This window comes from Hemicordylus capensis, chromosome 3, assembly GCF_027244095.1.
Source record: "Hemicordylus capensis ecotype Gifberg chromosome 3, rHemCap1.1.pri, whole genome shotgun sequence".
Taxonomy (NCBI): Eukaryota; Metazoa; Chordata; class Lepidosauria; order Squamata; family Cordylidae; genus Hemicordylus; species Hemicordylus capensis.
In genome coordinates this window covers 299,220,751-299,242,260 of record NC_069659.1, presented here as the reverse complement: position 1 = coordinate 299,242,260, position 21,510 = coordinate 299,220,751, and the positions used below count along the sequence as shown (strand labels likewise).

At 45.3% G+C, this 21,510-nt stretch overlaps 1 protein-coding gene across 4 annotated transcripts in view; it reads left to right on the top strand.

Annotated features, from left to right (window-relative positions):
• The window catches only part of SNED1 (sushi, nidogen and EGF like domains 1), a 127,151-nt gene that overhangs the window by 76,037 nt on the left and 29,604 nt on the right, over positions 1 to 21,510 (top strand). For 3 of the 4 annotated variants that reach the window (XM_053304344.1, XM_053304343.1, XM_053304346.1), the window contains 5 exons: positions 8,413 to 8,526; positions 11,804 to 11,917; positions 12,477 to 12,590; positions 13,856 to 14,152; positions 20,407 to 20,590. In XM_053304344.1, coding sequence (XP_053160319.1) covers positions 8,413 to 8,526; positions 11,804 to 11,917; positions 12,477 to 12,590; positions 13,856 to 14,152; positions 20,407 to 20,590 — 823 coding nt within the window. The remainder of the gene's footprint in view (positions 1 to 8,412; positions 8,527 to 11,803; positions 11,918 to 12,476; positions 12,591 to 13,855; positions 14,153 to 20,406; positions 20,591 to 21,510) is intronic. The other variant, XM_053304345.1, reaches the window with a different exon arrangement.

Below are 21,510 nucleotides of genomic sequence, written 5' to 3'. Positions count from 1 at the left end.
AGTCTCTAAAAGGGCGGGAAAAGCCTAAGACTGTGACTATGTTGTTTGGCCAGCAGGGGGAGTCTGCTGCAGAGACTGGGCCTAAAGAATCCTCCAGTTCTAACTCTGCTGTTTTACCTAAGTCTGTGCTGCCACCTGAGTAGCAAGCATGGTTTCGCAATGCAATCATTGGCACCATCTACCAGGTTAGGCCCCCTAAGAGGAGTAAGAGATCCACAAAGGGGAGAAGGCATAAATCATCCAGTGTGAGCTCCTCACCTAGCGAGTTTGTCAGTCCTTCTTCCAAGAAGACCAAAAGCAAGCTTAAGCATAGTGAGCTGGGCAAGTTGGCTGGCAAGGTGGCACGGGACCATTCCTCTGATGCTTCTGATCAGACTCTGGGGGCCCTAGGGGTTTACTTGCACCTCCCCCCCAAAAAAATCATTGCAAACTCAGAGAGGCCTAATCTGCCTTCTGACCCTGAAGACCCAATTAATGCAGGAGGAGGTTTTGATCCGGACCCAATGGTCTGGAGGGGAGGACACTGGTGATGCCTCAGTGTCACAGCGCCTCTTTGTGGCAGAGGACTTCAGCCCACTGATGCCCAGAATTATTAAAACAATGGGACTGAGGCTGGGCAGAGTTTTGACTCTTGTGCCAAAGGGGACTTGGTCTTTCCTAGAGCACACCCCAAGGACAGGCTGATGCCCATGCCAGAGTTGTTTGTGGATGTAGTCAAACAGGAATGGTTGACACCAGCTTCCAACTGCAAGGCTGTGTGCATGGCTAACAAACTTTATTCTTTTCAGCAAACCACTACAGATATGTTGAGGACACCAAATGTGGATGCCCCGATTTTGCAATTGGTGTCGGATTCCTTGGTATCTCGAGAGGGTGAGTTTTCTCTAAAAGACATAGCTGACCAGAAGGTCTAGCTGTCATTTAATCGTGTCATGAGAACGTGTCCCTGGTGGTCCGTGCAACAGCGGCAGCATCCAGGGCAGCCCGTGACTCCTTATTATTGGTGGTCAATCTTCTGAGTGATCCTCCAGGGGACCCAGTTAAGATGTGACAGCAACTATTCAAGATCCAGAAGGCGCAGGCCCTTATAGCCGATGCCACTCTTGATACGATTAGATTCTCAGTGCAAGAGGCGGTTTCATCATTTGTTGGCAGATGCCACTTGTGGCTCAAAATTGGACAGGTTGGTTCTACCTCTAGGCTAAACCTCGCAACCGTATCTTGCGACAGCAAGAAGCTTTTTGGTGAGTCTGCCCTACAAGACATTCTTGTAGAATCGTCTGATAAGTGAAAGACGATGCCTTCAACCAATAAAAAGACTGATAAACAGCCTTTTAAAAGGCCCTTCCAATACAATCGATCCTTTCATAGCTTCCGGCCCTTCAGGGGCCAGGACAGAGATACAAAATTCCAGAGGGGATCTTGGAATCGTCAGAGAGCACCCTTTAGAGGGTTCGGTACCTACAAACAGCAAGCTGCTCAGTCAAAGCAGCAAAAGCCACTACAATGACTTGAAGCATTTCAGGCTTGGAGGGCATTTGTCTCACCTCGCCCCAGCCTGGGAAGATTCAACCTCAGACAACTGGGTTCTGCAGCTGATCCATCACAGCTACAGAATAGAGTTTCACTCTTCTCCCCCTGCTGCTTTATCCTCACTCTAAGGTCAAAAGCATTCTCAAAGCATCTGCCGATAGTCTAGGCGATCCAACTCCTCCTGGACATCAGGGCAGTGGAGCCAGTGCCTCTGGCACAGGAGGGAGAGGGAGTTAAAACAAAACAAACAAACCAAAACAGCAAAACAAAACACCTCTATCCTATTTACCGTCCCAAAAAGGGACAGCTCAAGGAGAGCTGTTTTAGACTTTAAAAATTTTGAACAGATGGGTCCGCAGAACTCATTTCCAGATGGAAACTCTAAGAGCAGTTTCAGAGGCACTCTTTCATCTGGATGTGCTCGCGTCCATAGATTTAAGGCAGGCCTACCTGCATCTTCCTATACACCCGGAAAGCAGGCAGTACCTTTGGTTTAGATATGCTGGAAGGCATTTTCAATACAGCAGCCCCTCATGTCTCCACAAAGTTGTTGGCGGCACTGGTGACGCAACTCTGTCAGAAAGGGATTCGTCTGTTTGCATATATAGTCAATTGTTGCTGCAAGCGAGATCTCTCCCAGAGGCAGAACGGGACTTGGTCCTTAACTATCGCAACACTCAAACCATGGTTTCATCATAAATGGAGAAAAGAGTCAATTGACGCCATGCCACAGGCTGCGCCATTTGTGGGTAATCATAGTTACCTTAGTGGACCACCTCTTGCTTCCACCGGACAGGTTACAGACTATCCAGACAGAGGTTCACCTTGTCCTAGCGAATCCAAGAGTTCCTCTGGCTTCCTTGTCAAGACTGCCGAGCTTGATGGTGGCCGCACCAGACTCAGTTCCGTGGGCTTGACTTCATCTGCACGACCTCCAGTGGTTTCTCCTACCCCACCAGAAGGCAATCGTAAGGAAGTGTAGACTGCTTATGAAGTTGCCACCGGACCTGCGTCACTCTCTCCGCTGGTGGATCAACTCCAACAACCTGAATTGGGAAAAGACCTTCTTGGACCCACAGATGTTCATCATAACAGCAGACCCAAGTTGATGGGCTGAGGAGCCCACTGCCTCAACCAGTTGGCGCAGCGGCTATGGAACACGGAGGAGCGTTCTCACAACATAAATTGGAGGGAACTCCGTGCAATTTGCCTAGCGCTACTAGAATTCCAGGAGATCATCCAAGGCACCGACGTATTTGTAAAGACCGACAATACGACGGCAAAGGCATATGTAAACAAGCAATGGGGACCAGGTCATCTCACCAGGAGGCTGTCCTTCTGCTGTCTTGGGCAGAGAGCAACCTTCCTTCCCTGATGGCACACCATGTCAAGGGAGAGCTGAACCTGTTTGCAGACTGGTTAAGCTGGGCTGACATCCAGCTGGGGGAATGGGCTCTAAATCCATCAGTTTTCACCCAGATAACAGAGAAGATGGGCATGCCCAAGGTAGACCTCTTCATGACTCCGAAGAATGAACAATCCCCAGCGTTTATGCCTAGATTTCCATGCAGGGAGGCGATGGCAGTGGATGCCCTATCCAGTCCATGGCCAGATGCTCTCCTTTATACGTATCCCCTGACAACTCTGTTGACCAGAGTCCTGCAATGGATGTGTCTTCGAGCAAGAGTACTCTTAGTAGCACCATTCTGGCCCAGGAGACCCTGGTTTCCAGAGCTCCTCCATCTGGCGGTGGAGCCACCTTGGGAGTTGCCTCAGACCCTGGACCTGCTCCATCAGGGTCCAGTTTTACACCCGGATCCATGTTGGTTTCAGCTGATCGTTTGGAAACTGAGTGCCGAGTCCTGAGCCAACATGGCTACTCGGAGGGAGTTCTCAGCACTATGCTGGCGTCGTAAAGTCCATCGACAGAGAGAATTTATCAATATACATTGGAAGCACTCCTTTGCTGGATGTCTCGCAACTCCGTTCCGAAAGGCACGGCTAAGTTATATCATCTCCTGCTCTTCTTACAAGAAGGGTTCAAGAAGGGACTATGTCCGAATACCCTGCAACGGCAGGCGTTGCTGTTGGTGGAGTTGCTCTCAGCAGAAAAAGACAAAATGTCTCGGTCACATCCTCACCAGCGTAGTTTCTTTGAGGTGCCTCGCTGATGTCACCTCCAACAGTGCATACGTTACCCTCTTGGGAACTACATACTGTGCTCAAGGCATTGCAAGCTCACTCCTTGGAGCCTTTGGCAGCTATTCTGATCAGGGTCTTATAGTTTAAATATATTTCAGAAAGAGGTATATTTCAGAAAGAGGCCGTCAGGCTCATTCCAGACCCCTTCATGAGGCCAAAGGTGGTGTCCCCCTTCCACCCATCGCAAGATGGGTTCCTACCTTCATTCTGCCCCAAACCCGTCCATCCTATGGAGCGGAAATGGCACAAGTTGGACGTTAAGCGATGTCTTAATGTCTATATTAGACGCTCAGCCTCATTCAGATTGTCAGACGCTCTGTTTGCATTCCATGGGGGTCCCAGATTCCTTGACCACGATTGCAACGTAGATTATAGCGTGTATATCGATGGCCTACGAGGTTCAGAAGTTGAGGCCACCAATGCATCTCTTTGCACATTCTACTAGAGCAGCAGCAGCGTCAGTGGCGTTTTCCACTAATGAAGAGATCTGAAAGGCGGCCACCTGGGCATCGCCTTCCACTTTCACCAAACTTTACAAGATCGAGGATTTCGCGTCTGCCTGGGCAACCCTTGGCAGATGGATCTTGCAACAAGTTCTTCCTCGCTAGTAGACCAGAGTGCTCCCACCCAAGTTGGACAGCTGTGGTATGTCCCATGAGATGTCCCTGGCCTCAGCAACCGAGAACGGAGCATTGGTTTCACTTACCGTGAAGCCTTCTTCAGGTTGCTGGGGCCAGGGACATCTCGGCCCGTCCAGTTGTGATTTTGAGCTCTGGTCTACTTTTGTTGAAATGGTGGAGACTGACATTTAGTTTCTACAGTTGGTTGCTACACTCTGTTATTCTGGAATGTTTAAAACTGTTTATTCTGACCTGCTGTTTTCTACTGTTTTGTATTGCCTTTGTCCTCTTATGTCTCGGCCTGAAAGAACTGGGTGGGGTTATCCCCCTCAGGCTCTAGTGGGTGTGGCTTAGTTTTTTAACTATTTACTTTCTGTCCTGCCTGGAGCTCTTGAGAGAGGATAACCCATGAGATGTCCCTGGCCCCAGCAACCAGAAGAAGCCTTCACGGTAAGTGAAACCAATGCTCCGATCTCCTTGCAAGAAGAATAAATGCAAATAATAAGCAATAAAAATAAATAATTTGTCCTGAGATAAAGGCTTCCATTGAAGCTCTTCCCCACCCCACTCCCAGTCCGATATGGAATGAAATCCCCTCACATGCTGTTTTTACACAAGAAAAGCAAGCATGCTGGGGCCAGGGCCAGTGAAGTGATTGAAGTCTCATCTTGTTCGGCTCTTAGATGTATGTGGATGGGTATTGGTAGTAAACCCTCACTCCATGGTTCCTACTGCAACATGCCTAAAAGCACCAATACTCCAACTCCCTTCTCCCACTTACCGCTTTGTTACCTAATAAATAAAATTAGGAATAAAACTGTACTTGCAAAGTATATAAGCAATACAATGCATAGATTGCAAGCTATGTAATCAATGCAATGTACTCAGGTTGAATAGCCTGCCTCCTGCTTTTGCGCTGTCATCATGTAACTTTATAATAAAGGCTGAAAGTGAACTATATTTCATTAAATTTTATCATACTTGCTATGTTGCCCCAAAGCTATCAATTCTCTGCATTTTTTCCATCAGAAGAATAACATGCTGTTCAGCAAAAATGGTGAAAGGACGGAGCCACTTTTCCATTAAATCAGTGTTTATTCTGTGAATGACTGAAGTCAGAATGAGACTTCTTTAAGAAAATAACTTTGATCTGTTTATCAGTTTCTAATTAAGATTCAGATTATTTTAATCTATGGTAATCATCACAGAGAGAGAGACAATCTGAAAATAATATTCTCACCCCAGAAAAATAATCTGATAAATGTAAGCTTTTATCAATTGAGCATGTTAACCAATAGGCTAGAAGGCTCAAGATAAACTCCATTAATAAAATAATATTTATTTTGATTAAACTGACTTTTCCTTAAAGTCTGAGTTGGGAATTTCTGGCTGCCAAGATCCACAATAATTTGAGAAGTAATCGTTTCCATATTAATTTTGCATCAGTGTCCAATTCTTAGAGGTAATTATGACCAAATTATTCACCACTTAGATGGCTACTACCCCCTGTCTCTTCACCTTTTCCTTGTGCTAAACCAGTGAGTCATGATGGCAGGAAATATTTCCAAGCATCCAGAATCTCAGGTAGAGTCACCTGAGCAAACATCACACCAGCAAGAATTTTAAGTAGTTTTATTTACTTCCAAACATGCAAGGTTTTACATGTTGGAGGTTCACCTTGTAATTGAGCAGAATGAAGTTCAAAGTAATTGGAGCCTAATTCCAGTAGAGACTGTGAAGGCTGGAGGATAATTTGCTAGGTAAAAATATAGTGTTTTAATGAACTATGAATGCATTCTTGGAGAGGAATCAAAACTGATTCAGACAAAGGGCCTGTACAGGATTGGGTAGCTGAGGGGGAAGACCTTTCTAATCAGTCCTCTGTACATAGACTAGTAGATCTCTGTTTACATGATCAGATGTTTCTGGCTAATTCTAAAATATAGACTAAGAAAATCTAGCACAGGCTGCAGTGGTTAGCAGTGAGACTAGTACAATAACATGGCTCTCTAAATGTATTCAATACCTGTAATGCACTTGAGGCAGCACAGGAAAAAAACTGCAGAAATGTGTATCCATACACGGACACACTCCTGCCCTCAGGAGGAAGGAGATGAGGAAGATGATTGCTTCTATAAGGTGAAATCACTTCATTAGTGGCAGTCTTCTTTATTATTAAGGCTCTTGCATAAGAGATATACAATATATGGGAAAGGGTGTTGCAGTATGTTTCTGTGAGCACAAACAACTTGGTTTATGCACTGTTTTCCAAACACTTTGCAACTACTTCTTGAATTCTAATGATAATTCTAATGTGATGATAGATTATTTCTTTCATTAGCCCAAAGACTTGACACTGTTAGAGAAAAATGGCATCAGAAAGGTTGACCTTGGTAAATGTTTCTGGTTTAGGAGGAGGCACAGATGTTCTTTTGAGTATTGTCTTGCCCTAGAGACAGGGGTGCAGATGGAGGAAAGGCTTGTGGAACAAACAACCCCTTAACGTAGATTTATTTTTTATGGTGGGGGAAAGAAAAGAGAGAGACACTTACAGGTAAAGTGTGCTGTTGAGTCTGTGTCGACTCCTGGCAACCACAGAGCCCAGTGGTTGTCTTTGGTAGAATACAGGAGGGATTTACTATTGCCTCCTCCTGCGCAATATGAGATGATGCCTTTCAGCATCTTCCTATATCGTTGCTGTCTGATATAGGTACCAGCAGGGATTTGAACCGGCAAGCTCTGGCTTGATAAGGGAGAAAAAATAGGTTTGGGGGAGGCAGAAAGCACCCTGGGAGAGGGGTGTGTGTGTGTGTGTGTGTGTGTATATACAGTGTATATATATATATAAAACATTCCCCTCTGCGGATGAAGATGTGAGTGGGAGAAGGCATTTACAGCACAAGAGACTCAACAGCAGCAACCTTGCGTCATCTCAGCATCCCCCTTATAAGACCTAGGACCTTGGTTAGGGGTGTGCACGAACAGTTCATGCACTCCGGGGGGGGTGAACCCCAGCTTGACGGGTGGCGGGGGAGTGCCTTAAGCAAGCAGGTAAGGCACTCCTTACCTGTTTGCTCCCTCCCTGCCGCTTTCCCCCTTCTGGCGCTCGATTTTGAAAGAGACATTTGGGATCGCAGTATTCCTTCCTGCAGCCCCGATCGGCGTTGGCATGCACATGGTTGCCGTGCATGCACACCGGCCATTTGTGTGCTGACACCAATCAGAGCTGCAGGAAGGAATGCTGCGGCCCCACATGTCTCTTTCAAAATCATGCGCTGGCCAGAGGAAAGCAGCATAGAGGGGGCAAACAGGTAAGAAGTGCCTTAACTGGTTTTTAAAGGCACTCTCCCACTGCCTGTTGAGCCGGCTCGAATGCCAGCATTTGAACAGGTTCGGCGCTCCAGAAAGAGAGTGCCGAACCTGTTCATGCACATCACTACCAACTGCCAAGCCTGACTGAGATGACCCTGGCTGTTGTGGCCATCAAGGGTGGAAATTCTTTTGCTTTTTTGTATTACTTTGCAGAAGTAAAGACTGTAATAGAGTTTAATTGGCAAGAAAGGAAAAAGAAAGTTCTTCGCCTTCTATCTTAGAGGGTGAGAGAAAGCTGTATTGCTGTAGCTTAGTTTTATTTATATATTATACTGCTGCTGTCTCATTTATTTTAATTGAATTTTTATTGTTTCATGGGCTTTGTAATATATTAATATTATTGCATTGATTTTTGAATGTGTGTTGAACTATTGTTCTGTTTACTGAAATAAATTATATTGGTAGATTGTATTTCTTCATGGAGTCATTTGTAAATTTAATGGATTTACTGCATTATTGATATTGCCTGATGAATTGTAATTTAATGATTCTCTGTTTGTTACCATGTTGCTTTTCTTTTTAGTCATTTTGGAAACAGGATACCAGTTTCGGGAAGCACAGGCAGTATACAAGCAGTTCATGAAACTGAAATGACAACTAACTTAATCTGATGCTGGTTTCCCACCCTCACTAATGGCAGTGAGGGTGAGATTACAGTAGGGTTTCTCTCTCTCTCTGTGCACAGAGCTTGATGAATGTCGGTCAGGCCCATGCAAGAATGGCGGAACCTGCAAAGATCAGCCTGGATCCTTTATCTGTCATTGTCCTGGTGGTTTTCTTGGAGCTCAGTGCGAAACTGGTAAATAGTGCATTGAATTCCTGAGGCTTCCATTCCTTCTTCCTCCCAGCAGTTACAGATCACTGGAATCCCCCCAGCATCCTTCAGATAACCCAACCTTCTCATTGCTATTGCCAATTCTTTACTTTAGCTTTCTTAATGTTGCTTACTGCTACAATTCAAAGATACGACCATGTGAAGAGGTTATTCTTGGAAGCAAGGATTTATTTTCTATAACCAATTCAGCTGTCTTAGCTTATATAAGCTTACCAATCCATAGCAGTGGTAGAATGAAGCTTGCTAGAGCCATTGAAAATTTAAGTTGGGCCTGCAACCTTGATACTTTCTAATGACAGAGGTTTTGAATAGGAACATAGGAAGTTGCTGTATACCGAGTCAGACCATTGCATCTAGTTCTGTATTGTTTATGCTGACTGGCAGTGACTCTCCAAGATAACACAGGAAACTGCCATATACTGAGTCAGACCATAGGTCCATCTAGCTTAGTATTGTCTACACAGACTGGCAGCGGCTTCTCCAAGGCTGCTGGCAGGAATCTCTCTCAGTCCTATCTTGGAGATGCCAGGGAGGGAACTTAGAACCTTCTGCTGTTCCCAGAGCAGCTTCATCCCCTGAGGGGAATATCTTGCAGTGCTCACACATCACATCTCCCATTCATATGCAACCAGGGTGGGCCCTGCTTAGCTAAGGGGAGAAGTCATGCTTGCTACCACAAGACGAGCTCTCCAGGTTTCAGGCAGGAGTATTTCCCAGCCCTACCTGGAGATGCTAGGGATTGAACAGATGCTCTGCCACAAAGCTACAGTCAAGATGGTGTCACACAGCAGCCATCTAATAATCATATAGTGAAAGCTGATCATTTGCAGTGGCTGGCTACATAATGAAGCCAACCTTTATGCACTCCTGACACTGCCACATTTCAATACATTCAGGAATGGAGTCAAAGCTCAGTAGTAGAGCATCTGAATTGCATGCAGAAGGTCCCAGTTCCAACTCTTGGCATCTCCAGTAGGGCTGGGAAAGACTCCCACCTGAAACCTTGGAGAGCTGCTGCCAGTCTGCATAGGCAGTACTGGGCTAGATGGACTAGATGAAGAGGAGAGCTGGTCTTGTGGTAGCAAGCATGACTTATCCCCTAAGCTAAGCAGGGTCTGCCCTAGTTGCATATGAAAGGGAGACTAGAAGTGTGAGCACTGTAAGATATTCCCCTCAGGGTATGGAGCCGCACTGGGAAGAGAAAAAGGTTTCAAGTTCCCTCCCTGGCTTCTCCAAGATAGAGCTGAAAGGGACTCCTTCCTGCAATCTTGGAGAAGCTGTTGTCAGTCTGTGTAGACAATACTGAGTTAGATAGACCAATGCTCTGACTCAGTATATGGCAGCTTCCATAACTTCTAGTTATGTTCCTATAACTAATGATCTGAATCAGTATAAGGCAGCTTCCTATGTTCTTATGTTTATTTATCATATTTTATTTGTCATATTTATTTGTCATATTTTTATACCGCCTGATATGTAAATCTCTAGCAAGCAGGTAAGGCACTCCTTACCTGTTTCCCTCCTCCCTGCCATTTTCCCCCCACTGACGCTCAATTTTGAAAGGGAATCAAGTATGTTCCTTTGTAAGGCAGGCTTTTGCCATGTGGCTGCTCATTTCAGTCCATAAGTTTCCCCACATGAGTGATGCATCATGTAGCAGCCATTATATAGTGCTTTGTCTGTCTCTCCCATTCTCTTTCCAGTGCTCTTCCCTCCCCACCCAATGGATTTCCTTAACTTCTACCCCATTTTACTTCTGGATCTTTGAGCAGAGAGTACCGTTATAATTCTTTCCATCGTAAATTAATGTCTGCAGAGTTCCCTAATTTAAGCAGTCTATTTCAGCTGCTGAATTTGGATTTGTTTTCAATGAATTTGGTAAATGCAATGTTGATTGGGAGGGATAGAAAAGGAAAGGACTGAATGGTCTTTGTACAGATAGCATCCTCACAGCTACAAAAGGTTAGGCGTCATGACTATTACACAACCTTAATCATTTGACATATGTCTAAATGTTTTGTCAGGATATTTTTCTTGACCCTTGTTCTTAAAATTAAAAAAACAAAAAACCATAGCCACAGATGCTCATCTTTGTAACATCTGAACTTTCATTAGCTGAGACATGTCATTGGTAGGGAAACTGCAATCAAACCTGACACGTGTTTGATTATTTGGGCATTATTTATTTATAATACTGTGCTTATTGCCTTTCTTCAATTAAAAACAATGCATTCTTTACAAAAAATATACATGTGAAGCCATATTGTGGCCATTTCCCTGCACTTTATTTTTATTTGTTATATTTTAAAAAAGAGCAGGGGGGCGGGAATAATCTTAAATGCATCCCTTGCTGAGATAGTGCTTGGGTAGTAAGTAGTGGGCAGAAACTCTTCCTTTGTCTCGAATCTTGAATAGTACATTCAATAGCCTGAAGGCAAATCATTTTGATATAGCCAGTATTGATTATTTGTTTATTACATTTGTACACCACCCAAACTACTACTACCACTGCTACAAATATTTGTATACCACTTTTCAACAAAAGTTTCCAAAGCGGTTTACATAGAGAAATAATAAATAAATAAGATGGGTCCCTGTCCCCACAGGGCTCACAATCTAAAAAGAAACATGATAGATACCAGCAACTGTCACTGGAGAGATACTGTGCTGGGGGTGGATAGGACCAATTGCTTCCCCTGCTAAACGTACATCTCTGGGCAGTTTACAGCAGATACTTCAGTTGGACAAGTTGAAGGAAGTGTGCCACCTTTTATCCTGAATTTCATCCAACAATTTTCTGTTTACTGGGGAAATAAATACACTGGCCAAAATGACATGCAATGCGGTGTTAGCATTTCCAACCCACTGGGGCTGCTGTGCATGTGAAAGGTGGTCCTGGCAGTGTTGGAAAAACTAAGCAGTTGCTCAATGACTTGAAACATTATGTGAGCCCTTGTGCAGCACTACATCTATTGGAAACAATGGAAGTAGCACAATGCAGCAGCACCAGGGCTGCCTTCCATGTGCACAGCAGGCCTGGCAGGTCGACAATGCTGATGTTTCATTGCATGTTCTGTCGGCCACTGTGTGGATGGCCCAGGGAGGGTTTTTACTTAGAATTTAGGCACTGCACTACAGCTGGCATCTTTACAAGGGATTCTCTACCAGATGCAGAGTCATCCTCTTAATTCCATGTGACACCTCCTACAGATATCTGAGTGAGTGTATTTATGCCCTCCAGAAGTGGATGCCTGTGAATCAAACCCTTGTCAGAATGGAGGAGATTGTGAAAATTACAGTGGTTCCTACCTGTGTGTCTGCCCAGAGGGCTTCATTGGCTACCATTGTGAAATAGGTAAGCCTAGGTGAAATTTTATTTATTTATTTATTTATTTTTTATTAAAACATTTTTATACCACCCAAAACTCATGTCTCTGGGCGGTTTACAACAGAATAAAAACAAAAATGGTGCGGGGGGGACACGCACATTACAACAATTTAAAAATTTTAAAATAATATTTTAAAACAGCATTAAAACCATCAAAACAACATTAATTAAAAGCCTGGGTGAAGAAATGTGTTTTTAAAGACTTTTTAAAAGCTGTCAGAGATGAGGAGGCTCTTATTTCACTAGGGAGCGCATTCCAAAGCCTCGGGGCAGTAGCAGAGAAGGCCCGTCCCTGAGTGGCCACCAGACGAGCCGGTGGCAGCTGGGAAGGCATTAAGTAACTTAAAACATATATAAATCAAAAGCTCTCATTAGCAGTTTGCTTTCACAAAAGGTGGATGCAATGAGATTTTTAAGGGGGCGTGGGATCCTCCTTTGACAAATGTCCACTCAGTGCCTTCCTAAAGGCCTGCATCACCTTTAAGAACTATTGTTCTGAACTGTTAACTGTGCACCTCTTCCCTAGCTAGTGACCCCTGTTTCTCCAACCCCTGTGGGAGCAGAGGCTACTGTCTGCCCAGTAACGGATCTCATATCTGCACCTGCAAAGTGGGCTACACTGGCAAGACGTGTGAGAAAGGTAAATAGACCAAATGGCCACTCCCTTAATTGCCTATAATTGCTCTTAATTGTGTTGATCTCAGAAAAATGGCAGGTGCAAAACAGGCAATAGAGTATTTTTCTTTCTTTTTTAAAAATTCACTTGGGACAAGTAAGAATTCTTTGTATCCCAGTCCCAAAAAGTACAAGCTGCAATTGTTAGATTGTATTTCATTAAAGAGGTCCCAGTGTGTTTGGAGTAGATATAAACTAGGAATGTGTAGTTGGAAGGCATCATCTCAGTATGTTTTAATGAAATTTTCCTGGAGTGACTGAGTGGTTCATTTCATGATACAGTCTACCTTTCTAGAAGAATGCCCTTGTCATTGGGCGCGAACACACAGGAGTGGGGCTTTCCCAGTCTCAGATACATATGTTCAGTTTATCTAATCTTCTTCATTTAATCTGTGAATGAGTAAAACGAGCCAGCTTTCCTGCATGATTAAGAGGCACTGTTTAAATTTGTGGTGATGTTGGGCTACTTGCTTGTACATGCCTAGTTGAATTGAACTGAAGCCAGAGATGAATATCCTTCCAAGAATGGGTACTGTGTTCTAACATCTATTGTGTTTGAGTGTCAGAGGGCCCACTAAATCTAGCTGCAGCAGAGTTAAGGCCTTGTCGAAATGCTTCCCCAAGTTGAATATCCTGCTCCTGTTGTGAAGGATGAGCATATCCCCATCCACCATGCTCATAATGCATGTGGATGCTTTTGTGGGGCGGTCTATATTTAAAGTGGCCAGAATTGCACGGTTCTTCTCCCGTGAGAAAGTGGGGATGGATCATGCAGATCATGCATATGAGCATCTGTGTGGAGCACCTGCATTACATTACAAGCATTTTGGACCAGGACATGCTCATCTGGTTTTAATGGTTTCTGTTTTAATTGTAAACTGCCCTGAGCCATTTCGGAAGGGTGGTATAAAAATGAATAAATAAATAAATCTACTCCTCCATAAAAACAGGATTTTCAGTCCAGGAAGTATCTGACCCAAGCCTGAGAAGCACAAGCTGCCCTATGGAACATCTCTATTTTTTCAAACTTTTGATTGAAGAGAAGGAATAATATCTCTTATACATTTGAGCCGTATGATGTACTTAACATTTGCATTGTGCCAGTCTTATATTAATCATAAAGTATACCTTACCACCTGTCTTGTGTAAGAATAATTTGAGAGTAGAATGAACTACTCTGTTTAAAAATTCACTATGTTCCTCCCTTTTGTTTGCATGGGCATCCTGAAGAACTGCTGCCACCAACGTCATTAAAGGTGGAAAAAGTGGAGGAGACGGGGCTGTCAATTTCTTGGCGTCCTCCCAAGGACCAGGCTGCCAGGCATATGATTGATGGCTACGCCGTGACGTACGTATCCTTCGACGGCTCTTACCGCTGGACTGATTATGTGGACCGAAGCCGTGCTGCCCACCATTTGCGGGCACTAGCCTCCGGCAAAGCCTACAATATTTCTGTCTTTTCAGTCAAACGCAAACCGAACAACAAGAATGATATCAGCAGGCCCGTCATGCTCGTCACTCGTACTAGTGAGTAGCTCCATCAGGGGAATCGAGTTGTGGGTATAGACATGCCTGGCTGCAGCAGTGAGAGCACCATGTTAGCAGGTGCCTTTCAGACACATAGAGGAACATGGTGGGTTTCCTAAGCCAATACAGAACAAAGAGCAAAGTCTCATATATGGCAGGATTTTCTTCCAGACTCATCCAGGGTTGTGACTGTCATATAACAAACAAAGCTTATATATGCAAATCTCAAGAACCCTGGCCTGCAAGTGGATGAGGTAACACCAGTGGATGAGGTAACACCAGAACAAAAAATGGCCTCCAAAAGAAAAGGGTTGCATGAATCCCCTGTTTTCCAAATACTTACTCTCATGCAGCAGCAAACTATAAAAGGCCAAGTTGCTGTAAAGAATTTGTGATGGAAATTGCCTCTACTAAATCAAATTTCTAGATGCAAATGACGTCTACTTAACGGCAACCCAACCACAAGAGTTGTTGTCTACTTAAGGGCAACAGCAAGCCCACAGAATGGCTGCTCAAGAAACCTCTTATGTAAAAAATATTTTGCTCCTCTGTATCTATTGATTCTTTGGATGCATTGCTATAATAAGGGTCCAGAAGAGACCCATCTCGTTGGACTCTCAGTGTTTGATGAAATATCTCAGAAAGTTATTAAGGTGCTTGCTTCTTGACAGCATACTATACCTAGCCTTCCTTAATTGTGATACATAGCAATTATGAGGAATGCTGTCCTTCATGCTGTGTAGCTCAGTAATTGCCTCTGGACAATAGCCGACATCCTGACTACTAAAGTGCCAGCGCTGCATGAGGGGCATTGGCTCTCTCACGCTACAGATTAGCAGTGTTTTGCTGATCAATTGGCGGGTGGAGATTTTCGCAGATCTTCCCTGCCTTTGGAAGCACTCCTGCAAGTGAGTCCCTAAGGACTGCATGATCCTTGGGGACCCACTTCTGGGTCACAGCGAGCACTTCTGGGGGGCAGAGGAAACTAAAGAGATTCCCCCCTTCATAAGCACACACACACTACCTTGGTCTGAAAGGTAGTGATGGTGCACGCGCACCGGTACTTTGTTAGTGAGAATGTCCGTCAGTATGTAGCAGCTGATTTAAAAGCAGCCGTACATAGAATGCCTTAGACAAGGGGTGAAGTATATAGTAGAACCATTTACAATGCTGTTCTGTGGCTCATTGGCGCATGTTTGCCTTTTACAGTGATTTTCCTTATAGAATGCGTTTTTGCCCACAGAGTAGGATCCTGGTAGGATCCTGGGGGTAGAGGAAATTCCATTTCATCAGCGTGAATAATGATTAAATGTCTTAGAGGGAGGGCAAAATAGATGCAGGCACAGTGACAAATGACCTTAGAAAAGAACTGCTGTTTTACTTCCCATCCATCTCCCCTGCCCCCACCCTGGCGCCCTCCTGTAACACAATGTGCAGGGGGAATTCAGTAGAACTGAAAGGCAGCCTATTGAAACCTGATGACAGAAGAGGGTTTTATACCCTTATAACTTGAAACAAGGTAGTGATTAAAACCAAGAGGAGAGGTGAACCAAAGCTTTTACATTAGGTAGTGAGAATGCTCAAACGGGTGTTTCAAACAACAGACTTTATCCAGGAAAAGGTGAAACTTTCCTGCCTCAAGGGCATAGACTGATAAAGCCAGCATGAGACCACCCCGAGGATAGATGCATTGTATAATTATTTGCTACAAGATTTTCTTCTATCTTGCTGTAAATTTTTTAGAAAAGTTCACCATCAAAAAGGACAAGATAAACCATTGCTCTGTTCTTTGAGATTGGTACTGGTGTGCTGTGCTTCTTCTCTACCAGCTGGGACAGGAAACCTTAACACGAAGCTCTTACCATGCTTAATATCCTCCTACGTCACCTTAAGTGGCGCAGCGGGGAAATGCTTGACTAACAAGCAGAAGGTTGCCGGTTCAAATCCCTGCTGGTACTATATTGGGCAACAGCGATATAGGAAGATGCTGAAAGGCATCATCTCATATTGCACGGGAGGAGGCAATGGTAAACCCCTCATGTATAGCACTTAGCAATAGCAATAGCACTTACATTTATATACCGCTTTATAGCCAGAGCTCTCTAAGCGGTTTACAATGATTTAGCATATTGCCCCCAACATTCTAGGTACTCATTTTACCGACCTCGGAAGGATGGAAGGCTGAGTCAACCTTGAGCCCCTGGTCAGGATCGAACTTGTAACCTTCTGGTTACAGGGCGGCAGTTTTACCACTGCGCCACCAGGGGCTCTTGTTTTCCACCAAAAGAAATTCCACCAAAAGAAATTCCACCAATGTATTCCACCAAAAGAAAGCCACAGGGTTCTGTGGGCTCCAGGAGTCGAAATCGACTTGATGGCACTCTTTACCTTTACAGGAGTAACATATGCAGATATTCTGTGAGCTGTCAAAATTGTTGGGAGCCTCAGGGAGTAGGCAGTTGGTCATTCTGCAGCATGGTCTAGAAATATTCATTCTCAGCTGCTGGGTGAGGACATTTCACGTCGGTTATCCTCTCCAGCATGCTCCAGAGGCAGGAAATATTCAGATTAGCCAGAGTCTTTAAGAGGCCCGGGAGGATAGCGCCCTCCCCCCCCCCAGTTTAGTTTGTCCTGCAGAGTTCCAGAGTGGATGACGCTGCCTTGCTTCTATAGCCACTCTGTCTTTACTTCTCCCTTATTCCTCTTCTGACCCTCTCGTTCCTCTCCTTGATACCAAAAAACAACAACAACCAACTCCTATACTTTTTCCACCTTCTTCCTCATTCTCCTTTCTCCTCCTGCCGCTGGAGCCTCAGAGATCTGGCATTCCCCATGTATTAATGCTGAAAGGGAAGAAGTCTGCAGAATCCTTCCAGCCTGGTAAGCCCCACCACCACTGTGTGATGGTGCACGCTACACAAAACACCCCGCCACGAACCACCGCATCTTCGTCGGGTGCAACGGGGGGATGAAAAGGCCACAACCCGCCTTCAGGACACCACAGTGCCTGACTCAATTCAATGCACCCAGAAGCACGACTGTTTTATCTTCCCCCTTAATGGGCCTGAAAGCCTCGACCTCGTGGTTTTGAAGGAGGCTATTACCACCTCTTCAGCAGGCCATCACGATCTCTTGCAGCCCATGCTGCTTCCCAACAAGATGCCTGTACCCTCCGGAAAGGACATTGAGACACCCACTCCGCAAAAAGCAAAACTGACTCCCGGGGATCAGAAGGACGATGCTTCCACTGGCCCCTCCTTGCCAGTGAACCCTGCTGGCTCCCGGGAGTTGTCGCCGCAAGGACAAATGATTCCCCTTCAACCCATTGAGGGGGGTAAGGGTGGAGGAGCTCCAAATGTGACACCGCTCCAACCATCGCACGTTCTGCCAGAAAGTGAGCCAATAGGAACACCAATCATGCCAGCCAGCCCAGTGCAACCAGAACCAAGTGGGCCATTAGCGGACCGGTGTGACCCCAATCCCCCATGGGCCCCACTATTCCGGCCCCTCTTCCCACCGGAGAAGTACCAGAGCCCTGGCGTCTTTAGTTTTCCTTCCTGCTAACCCAGACACTAACACCCACAGAAAAAACGCAGCAAGTGCAGGGAACAGTCCACCTTCTCTTCACAGGACTTGGACTCCTCTTCCATGTCCTCAGAGATCCCTCCTAAAAAGAGAAAAAGAAATCATGAGCATTCCTATAGATCAAAGGGAAAGAAATCCAAAAAATCCAATCAGAAACATAAGCTGTCCTCCTCGGAACATTCATCCCTGATCTCTGACTATGACTCTCCTGACCCTCATCCAGGCAGACCGATAGACCCCATGCTTCCTCAGGGGTCCCTGATTCCCCAAGAACACTCCACAAGACTAGGGAAGACCCCCTACAGAACCTGACCCAGACGTTGAGTCCAAGGAAGAAGGTGAATGGCCAGATGGCTCTTTCCATCAGAAGACTTCTGAAACCTGTTTGAAACCTGAAACCTTACATACTTTGGGACTGCAAATTGAGGGCTTACACGGAACTACTGCTCCTTCCAGGGAGTCATTAGTCCTTCCCACCACCTCTTCACCAGACCTGTTGTTTCCACTCCTGGAAACCTTTGCAGAGGTGATGATACAGGAATGGCAAGTTCCCTCTGTACAGAAGAAGACGACTACATTGGCTAACAAGCACTATGCCTCTGTCCCTACAGCAGCAGCCTTGTTTCAGACGCCTCCTGTCGACACTCACGTGGCTCTCACATCTGGGGCCCTGCTGCCCCGAGATGGAGAGTTTGTGCTCAAAGACCACACTGAAAAGAAGCTTGAATTCCAACTCAAGAAGAACAGTGAATTCCTTTCATTATCCATACAGGCATCTATAGCAGCTTTTATCATTTCCATAACATCCTTACTTTGGATGGACAAGCTCTTTCAATCGCCTCCTCCTGACCTACCTAGACAGAAACAGATCCTCTTAAAAATTCAAAAGGCCCAGGCCTTCATAGCAGATGCAACACTTGACTCTGTACGCTTCGGGGCATGTGCCACAGCCCACAATGTCGTGGCCAGTCTGTGGCTAAAACACTGGCAGGTAGACACAACTTCATGCTCTAACCTGTCCTCGGTCACCTTCACGGCTACTAAACGTTTTGGCGACGAGGCCTTACACGAGGTTTTAGTTGAGACAAAGGATAAGAAGAAGATGCTCCCTTCATCCATAATCAGAAATAATTTTCCAGCCAATTTACATAATATGCAAATTAGGCACCTGGATTTGGAAAGCCAGAATATGGCAACCCTAGTTCAGGCAGAGGTCTTTCCCTAGAACTAGGTCAACCCTAGTTCTGGCAGAGGTCTTCTACCAGATTATTTTGGCTGGAGATGCCAAGGACCTACTGCATGCAGAACATTTGTTCTACCACTGAGCTATGGTTCTTGCCTGATTAATCAAATGGAGATTGTGCTGATCCACATGTGGGTGATTGCTAATCCCAACAGTAGACAAGAAACTAGGAGGATCAGTGGAGTGACACTGAAATATCCTGATAAACGGATGTTGCAAAATGCAGAATGACCATCTGCCTCCCCCAACAGAGTTCTTCTACTGAACTCTGCTGAATGAGGTCCAAACTCATTCTACAGTCTATGGAATACAAGTATGCCCATGTAAGAGCATTGATGATGCAAAATTCCCATTCTAGTTGAGTGTTTTCTCATTGTTTTAGGTATTTCCCCTGCTCAGTTATGCTATAGCTCTAAATGGGTCACAGGAGAAGCTTCTGTCTGTGGATGGATCCCTAGTGCACAGATTTGCATTCATCATGCTCTTTCTTATGCTCTCAGGTGACTATCTGGTAGCAGCACTTTAGCAAAGCATGGCTTGACCAATCACTTTGTGTATTTCAAGTTCCCTCCCTGGCAGCATGTCCAAGATAGGGATGAGAGAGGCTCCTGCCTGCAACCTTGGAGAAGCTGCTGCCAGTCTGTGTAGACCAGGGATTCTCAACGTTGGGTCCCTAGACATTATTGGACTTCAACTCCCATAATCCAAAAGGCCACTGGGACTGGGAATTATGGGAGCTGAAGTCCAATAACATCTGGGGACCCAACGTTGAGAATCCCTGGTGTAGACAATACTAAACTCGATGGGCCAATGGTCTGACTTGGTATAAGGCAGCTTCCTATGTTCCTTATTTCCCTCATCACTATCCAGCTGCATGAAGCTAGTAAATAGCATGAAGGCAGTGAGGGAATCTTCCTCGAAGCCTTAGTCTTTTCTGTAGTTTCTGTAAATTGCGGCCTCATCCTGACTATGCCAGTTCTCTGTTTGACTTGGCATTTTTGAGTAGGCTGTTAACACATTAGAGCCTTGACTTCGTAGCTCTATTGATCTCTGCTGAATGGGAAATGCAAATGACTTTTCCTGTCTGCAAGACATCCCCGTCCAGGTGAGTTGTGGCAGTGGCTCCGTTGTACAACGTCTTATGGGAGACCTTTGACTGTAGAGTGAAACACATTCTACCAGAGACAAAAGTGTCCTGTGAGATTTAAAATGCCATTTATGGTACTTCCAGTGAGGGAGGGAGCCTTCTATGATAATAGTCCTGCCAAAAACCCAGACTGACATTTTTCTTCTTTAGGAAACTACTGAGATGGGAAGGAGGCCCCCTGAGGGGCACTGCTCACCCAAGAGGACCGAGTGAGTGTGTCACTGTCAAGTGGGGTGAGTCGTAACCGCCTCCTGCATTTCCCCTCTCTCGTCCTGCCAGGACCTCGCCCAGTGGAGGGATTTGAAATTGCCAATGTGACTTCCACAACCATTACTGTGCACTGGACTCTCCACAAGCTTGAGCACTCCACGGTCAGCAAGGTGCGTCTGTCCATTCGCCAGCCAGATGACGTGGAGGACCGTGCTGTGGAGTTAAACAATACAGAGACCAAATATACATTCTGGTGAGCAAGACGAAAGAGATTCCCAGGGGTGACAGGAGGGAAGTGGTGATGGATAAAAAAATGACAAAGTAGGGCAGATTGCAAGTCTGTTGCTTAGCTGGTCAACGCTGTCATCAGCAGACTAAGACAGCTACAGGAGTCCAAGTTTAACATTCCCAGGGTGGGCAGTTCTCCTTGCTCTCTTATCTTCTTCTTCTAGGAACTCTGAGCAGAGAGGACCTTTAAAAAAAATTATCAAGGGTGTACATCAAAAACAAGTTCCAGGGAACCTGAGGAGAGAACTGAGGCCTGAAGGAAAACCTAGGGCCAGTGAAAACAGGCAGCAGACCATTTCAGGAAGCTCTAAATGGACACCCCATCCTAAAAAAAACAATTTTCCATCTAAATTTTTTTCACTAATTTCCATTAAAATATAACTTGAGACTCCTTATTTCAGAGAGACTCCTTGTGTCAGAGAGACTCCTTGTGTCAGTAAGGAATTAGAAACTGACATTGCATTCATGTATTTGTTTTATGTACTCATCAGCTCTCTCTCTGCCTGGTTTGGCCAACCTGAAGTCCTCCAGCTGCTGTTGTACTACAACTTCCATCATCCCTGGCTATTGGCCATTGTGGCTAGGGATTATGAGGGTTGTAGTCGGTGTTCCCTGTAACAAGGATTCCCAGATCTTGATTGCAACTCTCAACATTCCCAGCCAAAGGCCATTGCAGTTGGGAATGCTGTAGTCAACAATGTCTGTGAATCCTTGTTACAGAGAACACTAGTTGTGGTCCAACAATAGCTGTAGAGCCCTAAGTTGGCCATCGGGATGTGCACGAACCAAGGTCTGAACCAGTTCGGTGCTGCCAGGGGTGGGGGGAGCGGTGACTGGGATCTTTAAAATGGAGGAGAACAGGTTCTTACCTGCTCACCGTCCCCG